This window comes from Electrophorus electricus, chromosome 19 (genome assembly GCF_013358815.1).
Source record: "Electrophorus electricus isolate fEleEle1 chromosome 19, fEleEle1.pri, whole genome shotgun sequence".
In the NCBI taxonomy this organism is placed as follows: Eukaryota; Metazoa; Chordata; class Actinopteri; order Gymnotiformes; family Gymnotidae; genus Electrophorus; species Electrophorus electricus.
In genome coordinates, this window is record NC_049553.1 from 15,384,415 (window position 1) to 15,406,529 (window position 22,115).

A 22,115-nucleotide genomic window follows, 5' to 3' on the forward strand; every position below is an offset into this window, starting at 1 on the left:
ACAAAAACTTGGGCTCCGACTGTCTAATTTATGGGGTATTTCAAACAAACCCAAACCTGTGTGAGAAAATGCTAGACGATTAAAACATTTCAATAAATGAAACAAACTGCTATTGTAATTACCAGGTATTAGTACAGATATTATTAGGTTTATAGACTAATGCAGAAACAGATTCATTAGGACAGTCTCCCAGCGAGGAAAAGGTACTATGCCTCATGCCGTTAATTATCATATCACATGATAGTTGGCTACTAAGTCAGTGTTTTAATAAACATGTCAGTCACTTACCACAGACTTAACTGCTTCATAGACACATGTGACCCTTAATTTGACCCAATGCGCTCAACTGAAGGTGTGCAACCAGAACAAGAGCTCGAGCAAGAGCACTCATGACTTCAGCTTCGTGTGAAATGACGGGAGATGTGAAAAGATGTCAAGTGGTGAACTTCTACCTTGTCCTCAGTCTTATGTTTAATGAGAGGATGTGGTGAGTGGGGGTGGTGTGGGTAAGGGGCAGCTCGTGGGCGACGATATGTTCCACTTCAACTGAAAGAGAGAGAGAAAAGGTGCTTCTTTCACAGGAAACTGTGGTTTTAACCTAAAGGCTGGCGAGAAAAAACTCTGCAGAATATTTCTCATTACATGAGCTCATATCACCAAGCAAATGTTAAAACAGTTTAAATCAAACACACAAAAATGAATCATCACAGCTTTACTTGAGTAAAAAAAGTTTCTTACACTACAAACTGTGCAGTGTGTTCCCTGCGTGAAGGTAACTATGCCCCGTACAAACACCAGTTTACAACATTGGAAAATAATTAAAAACAAATACAAAACAGAAGCAATAAATAATGTGGTTGGGCTGACTAGTATAGCACACTTCATTATTACTGTACCAGTGTTTGTACTGAGATGATGTCGTGGTGAACAGCAGCGTTAGGTCAGTTACTGCTGTCTGCAGGGCTGACACATGAAGGCTTTTATTCTTTCTCTCGCACACGCACATACACAGTCAGACACACTCTGCATCCTAATTGTGTACTACACACTAATACTATAAGGTATATACACTATATATTCATCTTAATAGTATGGGTTTGATGAGATAGTACACAAAATATTAACGTAGTACTTCGTTTCGTACTAACAGGAAGTGATGAAGTTGCTATGCCAACATACGTAATTGTAAGAGACAACTTGTTAAGAGATTTTCTTTGATAAAAAATGGAAATTATCGATACGTTTCACTGTACGATGACACAGTCCCTTGGAAGTGTGCTGCTTTATTTACTAACCTGTAGGTTCCATTTTTTTAGTCAGTTGTTTTTCTGTGAATTAAACCGCAGCCTTAACAAATTTAGCAACAGTAAACAGTGATATTTCACATGGTATACACTGACGTTAATATCGTTACGGAATACACCCCCTCTGTGGGACTGAGTCGCAAAACATTTACAACACAGCTGCGTTTAAGGAAAACAGCAAGACCAGAATGAAAGGCTGTTGGGCTCGACAGAGATCCGGTCAGATTACTAATCGGGATAAATGACATTTAGCTGCGTCAGATGGCTAACTGGATACCTATCTTACCTACGAAGGCCAAACACTACTAAGTAACATGCATTTCAAACAGATTGCTTACTAAAATAGTCCCCATTTGTTATGTTTATTAATTATTTTACTGTTTTAAATAAAGAAATCCAGGCTGTACTGACATTTCTAGACCATTCGCCTGCAACTGTCGTCATTGATCTTTTTTCAAGTTTCTTTTTCAAAATTTTCGAGACGCGAGTAGCTTCTCCTTTAACGTTTTGCATTGCATTATGGGACACCAGTGCAAACGTAATTACTTTAATTACACTACGTACTACACACTCAAACTAGTTAGTATTAGTAAATGGTAATTTGGGCGCACCTACAGTAACCTGTAACATGACAAACAGCTAAAACAATTACACTTGAAAAAAACCTAAAACAAATCACCACACATTTGAACTGGGGAAGGTAGTAACAGACATGCATGGATTAACTTCACGAGGTTTGACACGTTAGTGTGATCCTCAACAGTTTATGCAGATGGACAGGCATGCGTGAACGGGCAACATTTCATGACTCTTAAAAGTACATTTTCTTTTCTTTGAATAAAGTGAAAAAATTAATTATAATAAACAAACATTTTTACACAAAAAATGTCTTTAATGTACTTTGAGGCTATTAAATAAATGCCAGTAAAAGATCTGTTATTGAGAGAGAGAGAGAGAGAGAGAGAGAGAGAGAGAGAGAGAGAGAGAAAAAGGTGACAAAAGACTAACCACAGTGCAGAGGTGGAGAAACAGATGAGTAACCTGTAAGAGCTGAAGAACAGGGAGAGTAGTAGTGAAACAATCTAACAACCAGCTGGTCAAGATCAGGTCAACCCCAAACAAGTACAAACATATAGAAATGCCATGAATGCCAATTAGTCTGGTTGTGTGTGGGCAGAGTTTGACCCGAGTGGTTTAGATTAGACAGACTGGTATCTCTGTGGTGAAGAGATGTTTTAATCAGACAATTATAGTGAACACCATTTCTCTACACTGGTCTGACTACTGGTCCAGTCACCCTCAGATCTACAAGTGCCGTCGACACATCCTGTGTGTGTGGCTTGTTTCAGAAGAGTCTGTTATGGTTGAAGCTAACAGTAACGGCTGTGCAAAACTCTCTCCAAACACAGTCAATTCGGATAAGCCATGCAACTCAGCCCTGCAACCAAACGGGAGGAACTCTCAGAACAAGTATTGCTTTCAGTGTGTGGACCACAAAACTGGCCCAACACAAGGCCACCAGCATATCAGCAGGACACCAACCCAGGCAATTACACTGAGTGTGTGTGGACCAGGTTCATAACAACACTCGCACTGAGTGTGTGTGGACCAGGTTCATAACAACACTCACACTGAGTGTGTGTGGACCAGGTTTATAACAGCACTCACACTGAGTGTGTGGACCAGATTTATAACAGCACTCATGCTAAATGTGTGTGTACCTGGTTTATAACAGCACATACACTGAGTGTGTGTGGACCAGGTTCATAACAGCACTCACACTGAGTGTGTGTGAACCAGATTCATAACAACACTGCTAAAGAGGGACATTCTGATTTAGAACATGAAAGGACTACTGGTAAATTCAGGAACAATTCAGATGCCACTGAGATGAACACAAAATGTTTTTAGCTCCTGCTGTCAGACTGCAGTCATTGAGGGCATTCTCAAGTTGTTTCTGTCCAGTTCAGTTCCCAGTACAGTACTGGAGGCCTCCAGGACCTGAGAGAAACATGGCTGATGGTTGTCCTTTCAGGGCTATGCCGGGGCCATCTTCAGAATCAGTCGGTTCAACACTTTAAGCTGTGTTAAAAAGGACATTGTTCTGATTGGTCGTGGTAGTCACATGACAAATATACAGGATGTAGGAATTAGTCCTTTACGTTTCAACTTGATTTAGTTCCTGGTAGAACAGTGGACTCGACTGTGTTCAAATTAGATAATGTTTGTCTGTGTCCATTGAACAAGTGAGTAGATGTACAATTTATGTAATTACAAGTTTACTGTAATTCTAGGCATTGTTAATTCCAGGTTTGTGAAGGGTTATGGGTTTATGTCTTTGTTCTAGTTCCTCTGCCGATGCAACTCTACACATAGAAAACAAAGTGGATATTCCAGCTCACTCAACCTCTGTACCACCAAATAAACAGGAAATAATTCAGTCTGGAAGATAATCTGGTATTCTGGAATTTTATGCATTCTGATTGGATGTCCCATAGTTTTCACAACTATACTCCGTAACCTCCCCAATACTGTGGAACAAGGCAGCAGATGCAGCTCCTGCTAACCTCACTCTCACTCTCTCCCTCCAACACGTCTCACATCCTGCTCCCCTCCATCTGTGGCTCAGCAGAACACAGTCACACTCTGGGAGACACTCACAGCCTACCCACTCACAAGAGTGCATGCTTGTGGATAGAGAACAGCAGCAGTAAGACTGAGAGATAGGGAGAGAAAGGGATGAATGGAGAGGAAGAGAGAGATTCTGACAAAAACAGAGAGAGAGAGAGAGAGAGAGAGAGAGAGAGAGAGAGAGAGAGAGAGAGAGAGAGAGAGAGAGAGGTGAACGGAGTGAATGCTGCGTGATGTTAGATGTTAGAAGTGCTACATGGCTGGTGGTGATCAGCTCCATACAGAACACAGAGACTCCAGCAATACAGTGATGACAGAGGAGTAAATAACTGTGGACAAGAAAATATGCGTTTGTTTACCTACAATTTAATATACAATTTGTTACCACCCCATCTAGGCTGTGAGGCCATAACAAAGAAAAAGAAATGTAAACGGCTAATGGAATGTAAGTTGTGAAAAATAAATAACAATAAAAAACTGAAGCACAAATGGAAGTCTCCTTTTGGTGTATTTTATAGAGGTTATTACCCACACTAAGCAAAGAAAAGTACACACTAGATAAACCTAACAAACAAAGGCAACATACAATATACTATCCTAACTACCTGAAACATAAACAGAGGCAAAGCCCACACCCAACAAAAATAGTAGTCACTCCCTACCACCAGTATCCAGCACCAAAGTACCAAACAAACCAATGTTTACACACTCTATACAATATCTATATGTATATATACAACAGCTACTGAAATAGCAGGGACGAGGTCCAAAAATGGGGAAAACGAGGTCATACACAAAAGTCATACAAAATTGCCACCACAAACCTGCCAAACCAACAAATGCCAAACCAACAAATCTGTCTTCTCTTCCTCTTTTCTCTGGTGGGAGGGGCCATTAAATAGGAGGCGTCTCAAACAAGGAACTCCTGGCAGTGATCCTGGAACACACACACACACACACACACACACACATCTGTCTTTCCGTAACAATGTACATGTGCATATGTAAGTATGCGTGTATATGTATGTGTGTGTGGGGGGGGGTGTGAGATATATATATATATATATATATATATATATATATATATATATATAATGTACATGTATGTATATATGTATGAATGCACCAAGCAGGACAGACAAGCACTCCAAAGGGTGGTGCATTCAGCAGAGCGCATCACTCATACGGAACTTCCTGACCTGCAGAGCATCTACTACAAGTGGTGCCAGACCAAGGCCAGAAGGATTGTGAAGGACCCCACCCATCCCAACAATAGACTCTTCTCTCTGTTGAGGTCAGGGAAGCGCTTTCGCTCCCTGATGACCAACACAGAGAGACTGAAGAGGAGCTTCTTCCCACAGGCCATTCGGGCCCTGAATCAGGGAAACTGATAAACTGTGGGGACCACCACCACCATGTAACTGTAAATATTCAATTGTAAGCTGGAACTGTACATTGTGTACATACACTTATACATATCCATATATACATTGTACATTGTGTATATAAACATGCTACACATATATTGTACATACATTGTTAATATATTTTGTATATATATATATAGATAGATAGATAGATAGATAGATAGATAGATAGATAGATAGATAGATAGATAGATAGATAGATAGATAGATAGATAGATAGATAGATAGATCCTTCACTATACACCCCTGTTTTTTCTCCTCAGTTTGGACAGAGCACTCTCAAACCATTTCACTGCGAGTTACACTGTGTATGACTATATATGTGACAAATAAACCAAACTTGAAACTTGAAACTTGACAGTATAAAGGAATACACCTACTGTATATGTATATATAAATCTACCTGTGTTAGACCAATGCTAAAACTATACTAACAATAATTTATCAGTATTTTTTAACAGTAATTCTATTTCTTAACAGCAAGATTCACTTGCAAATTAATTTCTCTGGTGAAGCTCTGAGGTGGAAGTTCATTTCCTTCCTGAACAGTGAGTCTGCACATGTGACAGGCAGCAGAAGACCTCAGCGCCCAGGAGAGAGCAGCACCTGAAACTCAAAACCCCACACACCCGAGGGGGAGAACATGAGACATTCCACAGCAGAGGACAAAGTAGATGTTACCGTGGAGACTCCAGTAGAGACCACGGACCGACGGGCTGGTGGGGAGGGGCTGGTGGTTGCTACGGGCGACGATGGAATGGCTAGAACAGAAATGCCCACCTCCACCATCACCACCACCCTGCTAGAGGAGGAAGGAAAGAGTGGAGTCAATGTTGAGGAAGAGGAGGTAGAGGAAGGGCCTCTGCAAACCACAGCAGGACAGCTGGAGGTGGAGCAAACCACAGCAGACCAGCCGGAGGTGGAGCAAACCATGGCAGAACAGATGTAGGCGGAGCAGATGAATCCTCCACGTGACCTACAGGCAGAAAGGGACAAACTCAGCTAGCGAAACAGCCAGCTACTACTACAACTGCTCCACCACATCTGCCGAAAGACGCCCAACGAGCCTCACACACTACATGGGACTGCTGACATCTCCAAGCTGGAGCAGCGCTACCTGAAGCTCCTGGACACCGTCGAGGACCTGACAAGGCAGCATCGCAAGATCAAGAAGAAGCCTCAAAAGCTTCACGGGACTTTATCTGCTCATCACTAACAATCAGCTAATGTAATCCAAAAGGGGTAAAGCAAAACGTAAATTTCAAACAGATAAATGGGTCAGGCACATTTACCACAAGCCAAAATGACAAACCACATTTTAACCCAGCATCCAGCCAGCAGACTACAGACCAGTGACACACATCTTTAATAGGATGTGGTGAGCAGGAGCCAGCCAATCAGGAGCAGCAAACAGTATGATTGGTTACACCCGAAACACGCGCTAACCTACAAAACACTGGCTGTGTCTGAATGGTGTTCTCGTTTACTCAGTCATTAATCACTACAGAGACAGTTCAGTATAAAACACTACACAGAGTACTTAGAAGGGAGACAACAGACAGAATTTAAACGACACAAGTACATCATTGTGCCTGTTTTACACTTTCAAATGTATTTTATCGTAACTTTAATAATACCTAGCACTACAGCTACGTCAAAGTTCTCATTTCATCAATAAAAACTATTGAGAGAAATACTGTAATGCTTATTTCTTGAACATGAGCTTCATGCATTTTGGTTCATGTTAGATTAATATTCTGTCACTGTTAGTTTTTGGCTCACCTGAAACAGCAGTGCTGACCATGTCTGTTATACCGCCAGTCCTATGAACAACAATCCTACCACTAACACCTGCCGTAGGACAGCGCTGTGCACTCTGGTCCTTTCACCAGTGTGTAGTGTACATCGGTTACTCTCTACATTTAGGGTACACTGTGTTTAACACTACAGTGAACTCTATTGGCAGTCTGGACTGTCCACTGAGGAGTCAGACAACACTACACAATGTCTGAGAATCACTGACAATAATCAAAACACTAAACAGTAAGTAGGAAGGAATTGGGACCAACGATACTGGCAATGGTAACAGTAACTGGGGTCTTCACAACCACACAGACATCACCATAGGACACAGTTCCTTGGGTGCACGTGGCTTCATCTAACGGTCACATAATGTTAATGGTTCATGTTATGGTCCCTATGGACACAGGATAGGGCCTGGGCTCATGCTGGTGGGATATGGGTCTCATCAGCTCATGTGTGGATCTGATGATAGAGCTTTGAGTCCATTATGTCTCATCAGCTCAGGTGTACATCTGATGATGGAGTTTTGAGTCGGTTATGTCTCATTAGCTCATGTGTAGATCTGATGATGGAGCTTTGAGTCGGTTATGTCTCATCAGCTCAGGTGTACATCTGATGATGGAGCTTTGTGTCGGTCATATATATAAGAGTTCCCCGTGTGAGCTACTGGTGGGTTGGGGAAGATTCTGTCCTCAACACAACATTCCACCACTGGTGCACTGAAGCTGGACTAAGTGCGCGTAATCCAAGGCTAACGCATTTCTTTGCGGTAACGGTATTTACGAACCGTCAAATGATTTATTGCTTGATTTGATATATGTATATATCGTACCCGCTCATTTAAGTTTAGTTGTACCGCCGATGTTTGAGTAGGAATCATTGAAATCATTCTTTAATAGTGAAATAATGTGATTAAAGAAAATTAAAGTTTTTAGTCTCATACTACACCAATTTTTCTCCACTTTGTCTGTCTGTTCGGTGTCCTCTCTGACACACTGCAGTCAGAGGTCACTGACTGTCTCTCTCTCACACACACTCAGACAGAGACAGACAGAGAGAGAGAGAGAGACAACCTCTCTCACCTCTTCACATCTTATTTGCCAGATGTACTCAAACAGGGCAATAAGCAATAAGCAAACATCACTAAGTTTTAATTAATTTATTTTTTCTCTGATCTCTAACCAATGTGGTTACTCTATAAATAATCACACAAGGTTTTTGTCCGTTATCACACTCTTACCACTTTCAGTGCATTCCACAATTGAGAGTGGTGTTGGGGGAGGGACGTAATTTACAACTTTTATCCGAAAACCATTTCTTTCCCCACCGACTTTTTCTTAAAGCCGTGTTTTCGGTACTTCACTCCTTTACTTCACAGCCGTAATTGTAAGCGATACATCTTAAACGTTGCCAAGTCGTCCGAACGAACATGGACATGGATCAACCGTTATCCTTTTTTTATCAACAGGTAAGCAATTCAGTAATGCTTAACGAATTCATGCTATACCTTATATTAGTATAAGTTACTAGAAAGGCTGACGTGTATTTAGCTATTTATTTAGCTAATGGTTAAAATACTTTATCGTGCGTTGTATGATTTAACTCGGTGGGGCTTAGCGTCGTAATTAATTTCAGGTCTAGATAAAACATACATTTTAACAAACAATCAGTACGTATTATCCACAAGCTATCGTAACTATTCTTTTGCGAGCTATCTAGGAAAGGATATTGTCAATGTCTTTATTCTGATGATTATTGCTCAATATGTAATATGACCGCTGTGCCATAGAGTATATGAAACATTTTGATCGACGACTATTCTTATTCTCAGGGCTAGCTAAATAGAAAAACTTTAACTTCGAAGTCGGTGAATATATTTACTTAAATTAACTAATACATGACGTAACATCAATAGTATAAAGGATACCATCATGGTGATCTTTTCTACTCATGGTCTATAATTCTGTTCTATGTATTTCGATAATTTCCAACATTCATCAGTTCCTTGACTCTGGAGAAAATCGTACCAGGATCACGATACACAAATGCAATGAGTAGATACTTTAGTTTAATCCTGGCAATTTTCCAGTTTTCCCATGTCATTCATCTTGTAGATTATACTTGATTCTAAAGTAATATTCCAAAGGGTTCTGCCATCGTTAAAGAACTCATGATGCCATGACAAGGTTAGACAATCATCTAGTTTGGGTCAAAGCAAATATATGATTTAGTACAATTTGGTGCAGGTGCAAAACTGCTGTCCTGATGTCTAAGTTATGCAATGTACTCTCATATTTATGAGTCCTAATACATTACAGATTTAATTATTCAGGATGAGCATGTTAGATATAAGATGACTAATATATCTGATATTTTAATTGAAGTGATAAAATGAAAGGTCAGTTATGAACTACATAGTCTGATGCAGTGCAGTGCGAGAAGAATCATCGTGCTTTACTGGTTGTATGAGAGCACTGAGAATAGTACTGAGAAGACCTCCTGGAGGTCAAAGTGATTTCACTTAATTAACTTCAAAATGGTGCATCTTACATGTCCACTTTAAAAGGTTTCTAAAAATAAAGGTTTTTGGCTGTGCACACATGCTGATGTGCAGTGAGTAACTGATGGTCATGTAAATGATTATGGGACATGGGTACATGTGACTTTTTGTCAGGGGATAAATGAACTGGAGAGACTTGGTGTTGTGTATTTTTTCATTTATGTATTTATTTTCATATCTTATTTTATCTTATGTATGTAATATATGTATGCAACTCTGACTAAGAATGTCTGCAGAACACTATAAATGTAATCTGTATAAATGTGAATGTAATCTTTAGCATTGCTTCATAAGGTCAGTATTGCAAATAATTCTTGAATCACTCTCAGTTAGTTACATAGCTGCTTGATGTGGAGTGTAAAGGAACCTTTGTCTTGAGAGGTCCTAAGGCAGCTGATTCTTGCTGTAGTCAGTGATTAATTTATATCACCATTATTGCCACTGCAACATCTATAGTAAACTCCAGTAAGCAGCATCCTATCATTGTTTGAAAAGAATACAGGCTACAGGAGGCAGGTTTGCAAACACTAATAAAAAGCCCTGACATCTTGCAGGCAGTGGATGCTGCTGAAAGTGAGCACTGGAAGTCTTCTATTGTGTCATAGTAGTGCTGTGTTGACTTCTAGTAATACTAGAGCAGTGTTGTTTTCTGTGTCATATTAGTGCAGTGTTGACTTCTAGTAATACTAGAGCAGTGTTGTTTTCTGTGTCATATTAGTGCAGTGTTGACTTCTAGTAATACTAGAGCAGTGTTGTTTTCTGTGTCATACTAGTGCGGTGCTGTCTTCTACTGTGTCATACTGTAACACCCCCTCACCAGCCCTGCACTCCTTCACATACTGTTACAGTGTAGCCTACTTCCAGGTACTCTGAAAGGTCCGTCCCTCATGATACGAGCATAGAATATCATTAAGCTCTATGGGCAGTGGTAGCTCAGTGGTTAAGGTACTTGATTTATAATTGGAAGGTTGCTGGTTCAAGCCCCATAACTGCCAAATTGCTACTGTTGGGTCCCTGAGCCTCAATTGCTCAAGTTGTGTTCAGTCGTAGTTGTAAGTTGCTTTGGATACAAAGTGTCAGCTAAATGCTATAAAGGTAAATTCTGAAGGGCAAACATATAAAAACAGCCTGCAAGAGCTTTATGTTTAAATTATTACCTTGAATAATATTTATATTTGTAATTTTTTCTGGTTGCAATGAAATAAAATTGAATCCTTTTACTTGATAAAACATGAGGCAGGCTACAGAAGGATTTGTAGGGTTTAAATATTATTCAAGACTGTGTTTGTAATATTCAGGACAATGGTGACAAATTTTGGACCAAGCTCTAAGGCACGTAAGGCATTTCCCAACTTTGATGAGCAAAGCTCATATACATATACAGCATACACACTCTCTACTATACACATATACTCAATAATTTTAATGTTACAGAGTAAAGTGTTAGGTTGATGTTACTGTGCACTGAAACAAAATATCTAACCACACGAGTAAGGTCTGAGAGATGTTTCCGTTAAAAATAGAGGCTGATTTGATATTTATGTCCAACTCAGTGCCAATGCCAACTGTTCCAGAGAAAGAGACTCTAGAATGTGCACAAACATATTCTGCACACTACTCAAGTTTGAAGGAAAGTTGTTTTGCAGGCTAAGTTAGCTGTTTTACATATGATGTAGTTAGTTCTGGTGGATCCTGCAGTTTCTGGTGAAATTGGGGGAGGGCAGAGAGCTCATGTTCTAACACTATTTCCTGCTGTTCAGAAAGCAGTTTGACAGAGACCTCTGAGATATCAAGGGATTTGCTGTTTAACACAATAGTGTCGGTTTGGTTCAGAGCACTTAAGAAAATTAAAGATCTGACCATTGAAGCTTTTTGTTTGTAGATTGGAGTAGATCTGGCTTATGTAGTGGTCAGTGGGTGAAAGTCGAGGCTGCTTCCATGGAAACGGCTCATTTAACAAATCTTCTGAAAAATGAACAGCCTCTCTTTTAAGCCATGCCCTTAGAACAAAAAGCTAAAGGAAGAATTGCAAATAGCCCCAGCATAACAAGTCTGTAGATGACACATAAATTACATAGATAAAATTAAAAACATAGTTCACAAACAGTAGCTCCACTTCAATACATTTTACCTCACTTCCACATACAAACACAGACACACAATTCAGCACAATAACCAAGGCACAGAAGTAACCACTAGTATCCCTCCCAACTGTTATTGGTAATATACATTCATAGAAACAGTCCTCGGTGTTGATCTGTCTGCAAAGTTAATGTTGTCTTTCAACTCTAGTTTAAATGACCATGACAATTATAGGGAAAATGTATGAATTAATATGTTGTATAATACAAACTATGAAATAAACTGCTTTATTGAATATTTTACTGCACATATCTGTTGTGTGAATATGAATCTGATTGTGTATCATTCCATGAAATATCGCTACCCATAAATTCATCATCATTATCTTATAGACTCTAAGTTTGTGATTGTGACAATCATATCTTTTAGAGCATGCACATGGAAAATGTACAAAAAACCCCCATTGAAAACAAGTGCCATGAGGGCTTGAATTTCAAGAATGCTCTATATTTCTTAAAAGCCAGTCCTCACTCCAAGTAAACTCTGCTCCCATCTATTGCCTCTGGTGTGGGGAACACTTGCCCTTTTGTCAAAACTAGATAACCTGGGTAACCACTTTCCTCTGGCATCGTTCTTCTAGCGCTCAGATTGGTTTTCTGTGTTTTAAGGACCAGAAAATATCAATTGTGGCTGCACAACCAAAGTCATGGAAGGAAGGAGAATCATTGTGATTGACACTCCAGGGCGCAGTGACACATGGCTGACAACAGTTCCGACAGGCAAGAGTCCATATGACTGTATCTCCAGTGTTGCTTGTTGTCCCCATGTGTTCCTTTTGGTGATCAGACTAGGGACATACACAGAGGAAGACAGGAATGTTCACCGAATGTTTCACCATGATCCTGTTCACTGGTGGAGATCAGCTTAGGGAAAAACCTGCAGAGAATTAATCAATGAAAGTAGTGAACTTACGAAGCTTGTAGAGATGTGCGAAGGTAGATATCATGTTTTCAACAACACTGAAAGGGGAAACTACAATCAAGTCACCGAGTTATTTGAAAAGATTAATAAAACGCTGTATGAGAGTCTCGGATATAAATCTACCAAAGAGATTTGCCAGAAGGTTGTGCAGTACACCAGAGAGCAGGTGGAGAGGAAGAGAGACGAGACAGAGAAAGAGATGAACATAGAGGTGCAAAAGCAGCTGAATAAGATGCAACTAAGTTAAGAGATGAGCAATATGAAAACACAAAACCTATGAGAAAGTTAGAGGACGCAGATACATGGTTCGCATGTGCTGTAGTCTCCTTAATCGTTCTATTAGTCATTCTAGGATGTGCTTTTAAAAAACTGAAGGAGGGGGTACTGTAGACTTTCTCAAATCATTGTAAAACTTTCCTCTATTTCTAAGCAAATACAAAAATGGAAATAAGGTTGAATGATTGCCCAAAACAGGCAATAATGCAAAGACGCAGTCTGAACAATGTTTCGATGGAAACTTCAGTATAATTGTGTACCTGTTATGGAAAACGGCAGTCTTGCCTGTTTTACATCCAGATCTGATTAGTGTAATGCAGTGCATCACCCAAACATACACACACACACACAAACAGACTATATTACACAGTTTATTAAAGTTATCTAACTAATTATTGTTTTCCCTTATTATTTTTTATTTATTTTCCTTTCTTTTCACTTTCACTTCTTCCAAGTATTATTATTATTATTATTATTATTATTATTATTATTATTATTATTATTATTATTTCATACCAATTACAGTTCAGTTCAGTTGAGTTGAGTGAGCTTTATTGTCATGACCATATGTAATAATAGTATCATGAGGGCTCAAAATAACTCCATTAACTCAATTATCATTCATTATCAATTAACAGCTTAATTCGTACGAATAACACTGAACATTTCGTGGCTAGTGATGAACTGTTAGGTTACATGATCTGTAATACTGACAAAATGGTGGCGAGATAGCAAGCTAGTAACTACTACAGGTTAGTTCTCACCTAAACACAATTTAATCACTTCACTTCATTCGCATCGTTTTTTAAGGGCAAAGCTGTTAAACGTACAGGAAACCTTCATTTTACACTGCAGTCTAATTAACCGAATAGTTTTAAAGCTGCAATAATGATGAATATCTATGTCTGTTAGTTTATTGTCCACATCACATAAAACACTGAACATTTATGTGATGTGCAGAAGCCAGAGGTTAACCTGGGTTACGTATGGTAGTTACCTGGCTGACCAGTGCTAACTAGTGAGGGATCCCAGTTGAGGAGCTGTCCCTGCAAGGAGACCAGGACATAAGGTTTTCCTGGTGGGGTTTCCTGAGGAGGAGCTTTATTCAGTTGTGGCTTAATGTCTTCATGGAGATACCAGCGAACGGATGCCAAGATGCAGATGAAAGGAGGTACAATGGGTTCTGGTTGGGGAGCATTCTTCTTTTTTATATAGTGACGTGAAGGTGCATTTGCTTTAGCATTCTTAGTGCTGGGTCTGTATGTGACAAAAATTTGAAAATGAGTTAAAAATAATGACCATCTAGCCTGTCTTGGATTTAGTCAATTAGTGGTTTTCAGATACTCCAGATATTAATGGTCTGTTAATATCAGGAAGGGATGACGAGTGGCCTCCAGCCAGTGCTACCAGTGTTCCAGTACTCCAATCTCTTTTAGACATAATGAAAAAACAGTCTTCCATTCATCTGGTTTGATGTGAATGTGATTGCATGCATTTCTCAAATCTAATTTTGTGAACACCGTGGTGTGATGGAGATTTTCCTGGGTTGAAGGGAACAGAATCAGATTATAAGGAAAGGTTACAGTGACTCACATGAGAGCCCTGTAATCAATGCAGGGACAGAGGCCATCATCTGTCTTTTCTACATAAAAATCCAGCAGCTACAGGGGACATGGAAGGGTGTATAAAACATTGAGTGAGGGCTACTGTGTGTATTTCTCCATAGTTTCAGTGTCTATGATATATAGAGGGTAAGCCTTAGATTTCTTAAGCAGGGGACTGTCAGGTAGCAGGTGCAATCGTAAGATCTATGATGGGGGTAACTTAGTGGTATGGCTTTTGCTGAAGACATCAGTGAAATCAATGGATTCCTTAGTTAATGTGTCAAGATCTGGTGTTAGGGAACTTCCTATGGAGGTGGTTCTCACAGGAACAGCTATGCATGTACTAAAACCGTGGTCACTCCAAGCAGTGAGTGAACCAAGAGATTCTGGGGTTGTGTTTGAAAAGCCAGGGGAGGCCCAAAATGATTATGGGCTGAGAGGATAATGAAAAACTGAATGGATTCAGTGTGGAAGCAAGCAGTTGTTAGAGTGAGGCAGTTGCAGGTCGATCTTTACTCCATGAAGTTCCCATCCACTCCTGAATTAGTGCTGAGAGGAAGATGTCTTTAGTCAGTAGTCTCAAAGTTAGTGGGATACAGATTTGTTTTGTGATTATATGAAGAAAGGCAGATCCTCTTACATAAGCAGCAAGGTTGATACCTGGATGAAACTAAATGCTTATTAGCCGTTCCCAAATCTAGCTATGGACTGTAGTGGCAGTGGTATCTCACTGGTTAAGGTAATTGACTTGTAATTGGAAGATTGTGGGTTCAAGCCACACCACTGCCAAGTTATCACTGTTGGGCCCCTGAGCAAGACCCTCAATTACTCAAATTGTACTCAGTTGTGATTGTAAGTTGCTTTTGATAAAAACATCAGGTAAATGTAAATCTAGTGGCTGGGACCAGGGTCATTGCTGTGTTAATTAGCCAACCAAGCATCTTCTCATTGGCTGGGACCAGGGTCATGGCTGTATTAATTAGCCTAACAAGGCATTTTCTCATTGGCTGGGACTGTCACGGTTGGACAGCCAACAGGAGGGACACGCCCACTCCTGCTAGGGATCTTACCACACACACACACACACACTGCTCCCGATCCCCTCACTACTGATCAGCTTCACCTGTTCCTTATTGACTACTTCACCTATTTAAATCCACAGGCCCCAGATGATAGCACTGCACATTAGCCGACCTCAGACTGAGAGTCTACCTGCCCCTACCCGCCCCAGCGCTACCACTCACGGAGAAGATGACTTTGTTTTGTTGTGTGAGTGCTCCTATTGGTGATTCCATTATTGATAATAAAGAGCACTTCCTCACTACCCCACCTCTTGCTTCCTCTGTGCCACCTGCGTCACAGGGAGCAGGGTCACTGCTGTATTAATTAGCCTAAAAGGAGTTTTCTCATTGGCTGGGACCAGGGTCACTGCTGTATTAATTAGCCTAACGAGGCATTTTCTCATTGGCTTGAACCAGGGTCCTTGCTGTATTAATTACCATAACCAGGAGTTTTCTCTTTAACATCAACTGCTGGAGCTGATGCCTTCCTCTAACTTGAAAGAAATGCAAGGCACCATGCAACATTTTAATTTAATCTTTTTTTTATTGATGTGGGAAAAGATGAAAAACACAACCAGCTTGTTGGCCCAGTATGCCCAAACCTTTAAATACAACTGTAAGTATAAATTAAGCATAAAGGCCACTAATAAACTATGAATAAATGTAGGTATAAACTAAGCATATAAACTGTAGTGATGTATAAACAGTAGATATAAACTGTAGTGATTTATAAACAGTAGTGTGTGTGTGTGTGTGTGTGTGTGTGTGTGCGTGCAGAGTGCTTATGGTTCAGCTCCCCTTTCACAATCAAAGAATAGTTGAATAATAAGGAAATCTTCTCACTCACAGTGGTGGTGTTTGTGCTTCCTAAGTGGAGAATTTCCTCTATATAAGCAACTCGGCACAAATGAAGGATTTCAGAATGACATCTGAGTAATGATGTGGCAGATAATTTAGACAGAAATTTATATTATACTTTTTTTAATCTGTTTTTTTAAAGCAAAAAACATTAAAATGTCTTTTTAAAATAAATAATAACAAGAAAAAATATATACCTAATGTTAACAAAATAATAATACATTATAAAAATTAAACTTTCAAAGTTTAGAAAACTCAAGGTGAGTTTTCAAGGTGTGGAGATTTTTCACTTTTAAACATTCATAGTTCAAGGAACCCTAAAAGACTAGTTTGAGTGGCTTTTACAAATAATTGCAAACATAAAAGAAGTAATTTGAAATGATATACCAAAAAAAAGGGAGTTAAAATACACTTGACATGAGCTTTTGATATTATCGCTTGCCTACAATTTTCTTTACACATATTGTTCTTCTGCTAAGATCCAAACAGCTACTCACAATGAACTATTTCAGTCTCAATACTATTTGAAACAGATTATTACAAACAGAAACACATTGTTCCACTTTCAGTTTCTCTTTTGGGTTTTCACTCTATGAATGCACAGTGCCTTTGATTTTTACCAGTGTGACCTGTAAAGAAGGAAACAATAAAATAGAATAAAAGTCTTTATTGAATTCAAAGTTACTTGTTTTTCCTTCCATGTTATAAATGTAGTGAGAGATTTGTCAAGCACAGTTGTTCTGAGCCATCAGAAGCTCCAGGCCTTATCACATCTGGGTTTTGCTACTTTGCCCTTTAGAAACATCAGCTATAATGACAATTTATGGAAACTGACTGTAAATAACAGGCCTTACTGCTGTGCATTGTTATGTTAGACTTGGGGCTTTTATTATGAAAATGGTGCTGTAATAATGATGGAGCTCTTACCTCATACTCTGTAGCATTTGACCCCCAGCACAATGGACACTAGCAGATATGGAGAGGCTGCCATTAGACTACTGAGCAGTCTGAGGATGGAGAATGGGGTTCCTGAACACACACATACACACACACACACGACAGTAGACTACTCTGAGGTACTTTCACAACACATGGTCATATAAAATGCACATTTTTCACTCACCTCTCTAACACTACAGTGCCTCCTATAAAACCCACTTCTAAAATGTTTAATGTTGCAGTATGATTATTACAGAACTTCTACAGTACATCTTACCTCTGACTGAGACCCAGCTATGTGGTGACTCTCCTCTCTCTGGGTGTTTACAGGAGTAGAGACCCTCATCTGACTGTGAGACAGTATGAATGGTCATTTCTCCTGTAGTCTGGTTATAGAGATGTGATCCACCTTTATAGAAACTGGCTTGGAGGTATGAAGTGTTGGTGTTACGATCCAAACAACGAAGCGTGAGAGAATCTCCCTCAGTCAGATGATGGACTGCACTCTCCAGAATCACATTACCATCTAGAACAGAGAAGATATCACAGTAGTCATGTACAGTGAGAATCATTCCAACATAAACACACAGGACAGACCTGTTCAGGGTTTTACCTGCTCTAACAGAGCTGAATCAGCTCAGCAGAAAACAGACAACACTGCTGCAGTATGTTCAGATCATCCCAGAGTTAAAACTGTAACTACTGTGTGATGGATGTCCATAATGTGAGTGCACTACATGTAGACTCACTGTGCACTGTGATATTAACAGGATTGCTGTTCCCTCCAGATTCAGACTGACACCAGTACACTCCAGTGTGTGTTGTGTAGAGGTATCTGATGGTGCATGTTGATCCTGTATCTAATCCCCAGTCTGATGAACAATCTGACACATTCCCACTGTGTGTGTATCTTCTCACTCTCCATCCAGTAGAGTCACTCTGTCCCTCACAGCTCAGTGAGAGAGAGTCACCACTAAAGTGTTGAGTTCTGCTGGGACTGATGATCAGAGACACTGCAGGGGACAAACCTTAGACCCAGAAAGATGTTAGATGTGGTCATTTGATTGTCTTATCTTAGCTCAAGGTTAATTAACACATTTATCATTGAATGTTAACAAATCACTGGTTTTGCACCTTTATAATTCATAGAATGCTACTTCAATGAGAACTAGACAAATTTGTTTGCAAACTCAGCTGAATTAAACTGTATTAGAAATGCAAGTGTTTAACAGAAAAGTTTACACACCATATTAATGAATATATAAATAAATAACTGGTCTGGTCTGTCAGTCACAAACACGCATGCTCCAGGCCTACAGTGTGTGTGTGTGTGTGTGTGTGTGTGTGTGTGTGTGTGTGTGTGTGTGTGTGTGTGTGTGTGTGTGTGTGTTCCTCACCAGTGATCCATAGTGGCTGAGTGTTGCTGTACTGTGTCTGATAGGCTGGTTCTCCTCTCTCTGCTCTGCACACATAAACTCCTGTGTGATGTAGAGCAGCAGGACTGAGAGTGTAGGAGCCTCCAGTTCCACTGCTGCTGCCTGAGAGGAGCTCAACATGGGGAACAGCTCTGTACCAGCTGAATGTCCAGCCTGTAGAGGAGTTTCTGACCTCACAGCTTAGACTCACTGAGTCTCCTTCAGTCAGCCAGATCTGTGGAGACACACTCAGTACTGCCTGTGGTGAAATATCTGGGAGAGAGAATAAATCAATAGAATTACATGTACTGCATGTTCTAAACGTGGTCTTTTACTGTGTAGCTTCTGATTTACCAATCATAAAAATATATAAACAGAACTATTTAAATAATAAACTTACCTTTCACTGTTAGAGTAACAGAATTGCTGTCCTGTGATGATGTGGGTCTTTGATCTCTCTGTCCTCTACACCAGTACTGATCCTTCTCTGCTGGTGATCTGATGGTGAAGGTGTTTGTCTCATTCTGATGGACTGCAGTCTTACTGCGGCCTTTATACCACTGATACCTCCAGTTACTGTACGACTCTATTTCACACTTCAGAGTGACAGACTCTTCAGTGAACACAGGACTCCAGTTAGTCTCTAAAGTCAGTGTAGCTCTGGGTAGAGCTACAGGAAGAAGAGAACAGCAGTTCACTCTCAGGACATTTACAGTAAAGTGATCTTAATGAAAAACACACACTAAACATCTGCTTTCGTCTGTATTCATGTGATGTTGAGGTCTATGAATACTGAAGAGATGACCACACAATCCTGATACAGTTAGTGTAACAGCATCACTGGTCTGGGAATAGTGGGAGACTCCTGTCTCTCTTCCTCTACAGGTATATTTACCTGTGTGGGACTCTTCAACAGGACTGATACTGTAAACCTGTTCACTACTGACAGCACTAACTGAACCCTCTTTATACCAGCAGTACTGCCATACACAGACCTCTTCCCCTCATGTGTCACATCTTAGAGTGACGCTCTCTACTCTGAACACTTGTTCAGCTGTCTGCATGACCAACACACCTTTAGCTTGCTCTGTACAAACACAGCAGCACACACTCGACTCACCTGCACTCTCACTATACTACACATTTCTCTTCATTGTACAATTCCAGCTCAGTGCACATAATTTTGACTATATGAATTGCAAAGCATGAATGTGTTCAGTGACAACACCAACTTAAAAAAAACAGTCTGTAAATCTAATCATGTGATAACTTAACTGAAAAGTGTCTGTTACTCCATGACTTACCACTGGCTGTCACCGTGACAGGGTTACTGTAGCCTGTGTAGTAGGGGGGGTTCCCTCTCTGTGCCCTACACCTGTACTGTCCTCCATCAGAGAGCTGAACAGGGTGGATGGTTTTAATACCTTCTACACTGCTGTTGTCAGACTTGAACTCCTCTGAGTCTTTGGACCAGAGAAACTGCCATCCAGTAGACTGTAGCTCACAGCTCAGAGTAACTGTGTCTCCAGAGAACACAATGTAATGCGCACTTACACGCACAACTGGTGTGGGTTTGGCTATCATGACATAAATAGACATGATACGGTGAATGAGACAACATTTAACTTTAGAATATTAAACTCTGCAAATTCTAATGTTTTAGTTGTTAAACTATATGTTAAAAATTTAGAAAATGTTTATGGGGATTTTGATCAGATTTTCTCACCATCTGTTTTTTTTTTTAAATATTTAATCATTAAATATGGCAGTGACACTATGGTTTTATAGTCTAAGCATATAAAATACTATTAAAATGGTATTTTCAGAGTTTTTACCATAGTAATTATTTACCTTCAAAAGAGAGACTCATTTTGGTACTGTTCTGTGATGATGTGGGTCTTTGATCTCTCTGTCCTCTACACCAGTACTGATCCTTGTCTGCTGGTGATCTGATGGTGAAGGTGTTTGTCTCATTCTGATGGACTGCAGTCTTACTGCGGCCTTTATACCACTGATACCTCCAGTTACTGTAAGACTCTATTTCACACTTCAGAGTGACAGACTCTCCAGTGAACACAGGACTCCACTTAGTCTGCAGAGTCAGTGTAGCTCTGGGTAGAGCTACAGGAAGAAGAGAACAGCAGTTCACTCTGCACAGCACATGTGGCTAGAGCACACCAGAGCTGTATTGTTGTGCACATTGCCCTCCCTCACTCAGTGGGTGACCATACAAGGCAAGTGAGCCATCTACATTTTCAGCTAAGGGAGCACCATTTGTTGAAACTGCTGCTACGCACCCGGGTTTGTCTGCAAAACACTTGTGAAGTAATCTGACCCCCCAACACCTTGGTACTCATAGGTGTGAACGAGGGTCACTAAAAAAATAGCTCTTTATGGCCCAACAGCAACCACGGAATTCAAGATAGGGTTTTAGCTTTCTGTTCAGGACACTGTTACATGACTATCGTGCATTTTATGGTAACTAAAGGCTTGCGTATTTTGTGTGAGGTTACGAGGGAAATGAACGCGATGTTTTTGTACAAAGACTTGAGCAAGCAAACAAAGAGCTTTAATATTCTATATACTATTTAAACATGTCACGCAGTTTCTTTGATGGTAATTTAATTTTCTATGACAAAATCTAAAGTTATACCAGAAGTATATTTTCAAAGGCCATTTAAAAGTACAGACATGAATGTTGTGGAAATTAACAAAAAAAAAAAAAAACGTATTCATTGTGGGATTTCTGGTGAACGGTTGCTTGTAGACGGCTGAAACCCGTTAAGCAGGTACTTATATTAGCTCTAAGAAATGTTATGTTGATAGATGTACTGTATTTTAAGAATATTCAATGCTATCGAGTGATTTATTTGAGTATGTCAGATTGGGCCTGCTCTCGAGGGTGCAGGTGCTGAAGTAGAAGCTTAGAGAGAAGTCAAACAGTTAATCATTAGTGATGTACTAACTATGCAGTTTATACTCCAAACATGAGGAATACACTACCCTACTGTACTCGTTTAACAGTTAATCATTAGTGGTGTAGGGGCACTGTGGTTCATACTGCAAACACGAAGTATTCAGTACTCCTCATTATGTCCAACAGTATACATGATTTAAAAAAAACAAACATCTTTTTGTTCAAGCATTAATTATACTTACTATCTTTTAATCAAA

At 39.9% G+C, this 22,115-nt stretch overlaps 2 protein-coding genes across 2 annotated transcripts in view; both read right to left on the reverse strand.

Annotated features, from left to right (window-relative positions):
* LOC118240087 (Fc receptor-like protein 5) overlaps nt 1-22,115 on the reverse strand; it is a 45,125-nt gene that overhangs the window by 18,866 nt on the left and 4,144 nt on the right. The window lies entirely within an intron of this gene.
* LOC113568796 (Fc receptor-like protein 5) lies at nt 16,756-21,637 on the reverse strand. Its single transcript, XM_035519714.1, has 8 exons — nt 20,793-21,637; nt 20,246-20,518; nt 19,342-19,611; nt 18,924-19,214; nt 18,276-18,554; nt 17,804-18,052; nt 17,515-17,616; nt 16,756-17,216 (listed from the first exon to the last, which is right to left on the reverse strand). The coding sequence occupies exons 1-7, from the start codon at nt 20,809-20,811 to the stop codon at nt 17,516-17,518; spliced, it is 1,482 nt and encodes a 493-aa protein (XP_035375607.1). The 5' UTR covers nt 20,812-21,637; the 3' UTR covers nt 16,756-17,216; nt 17,515.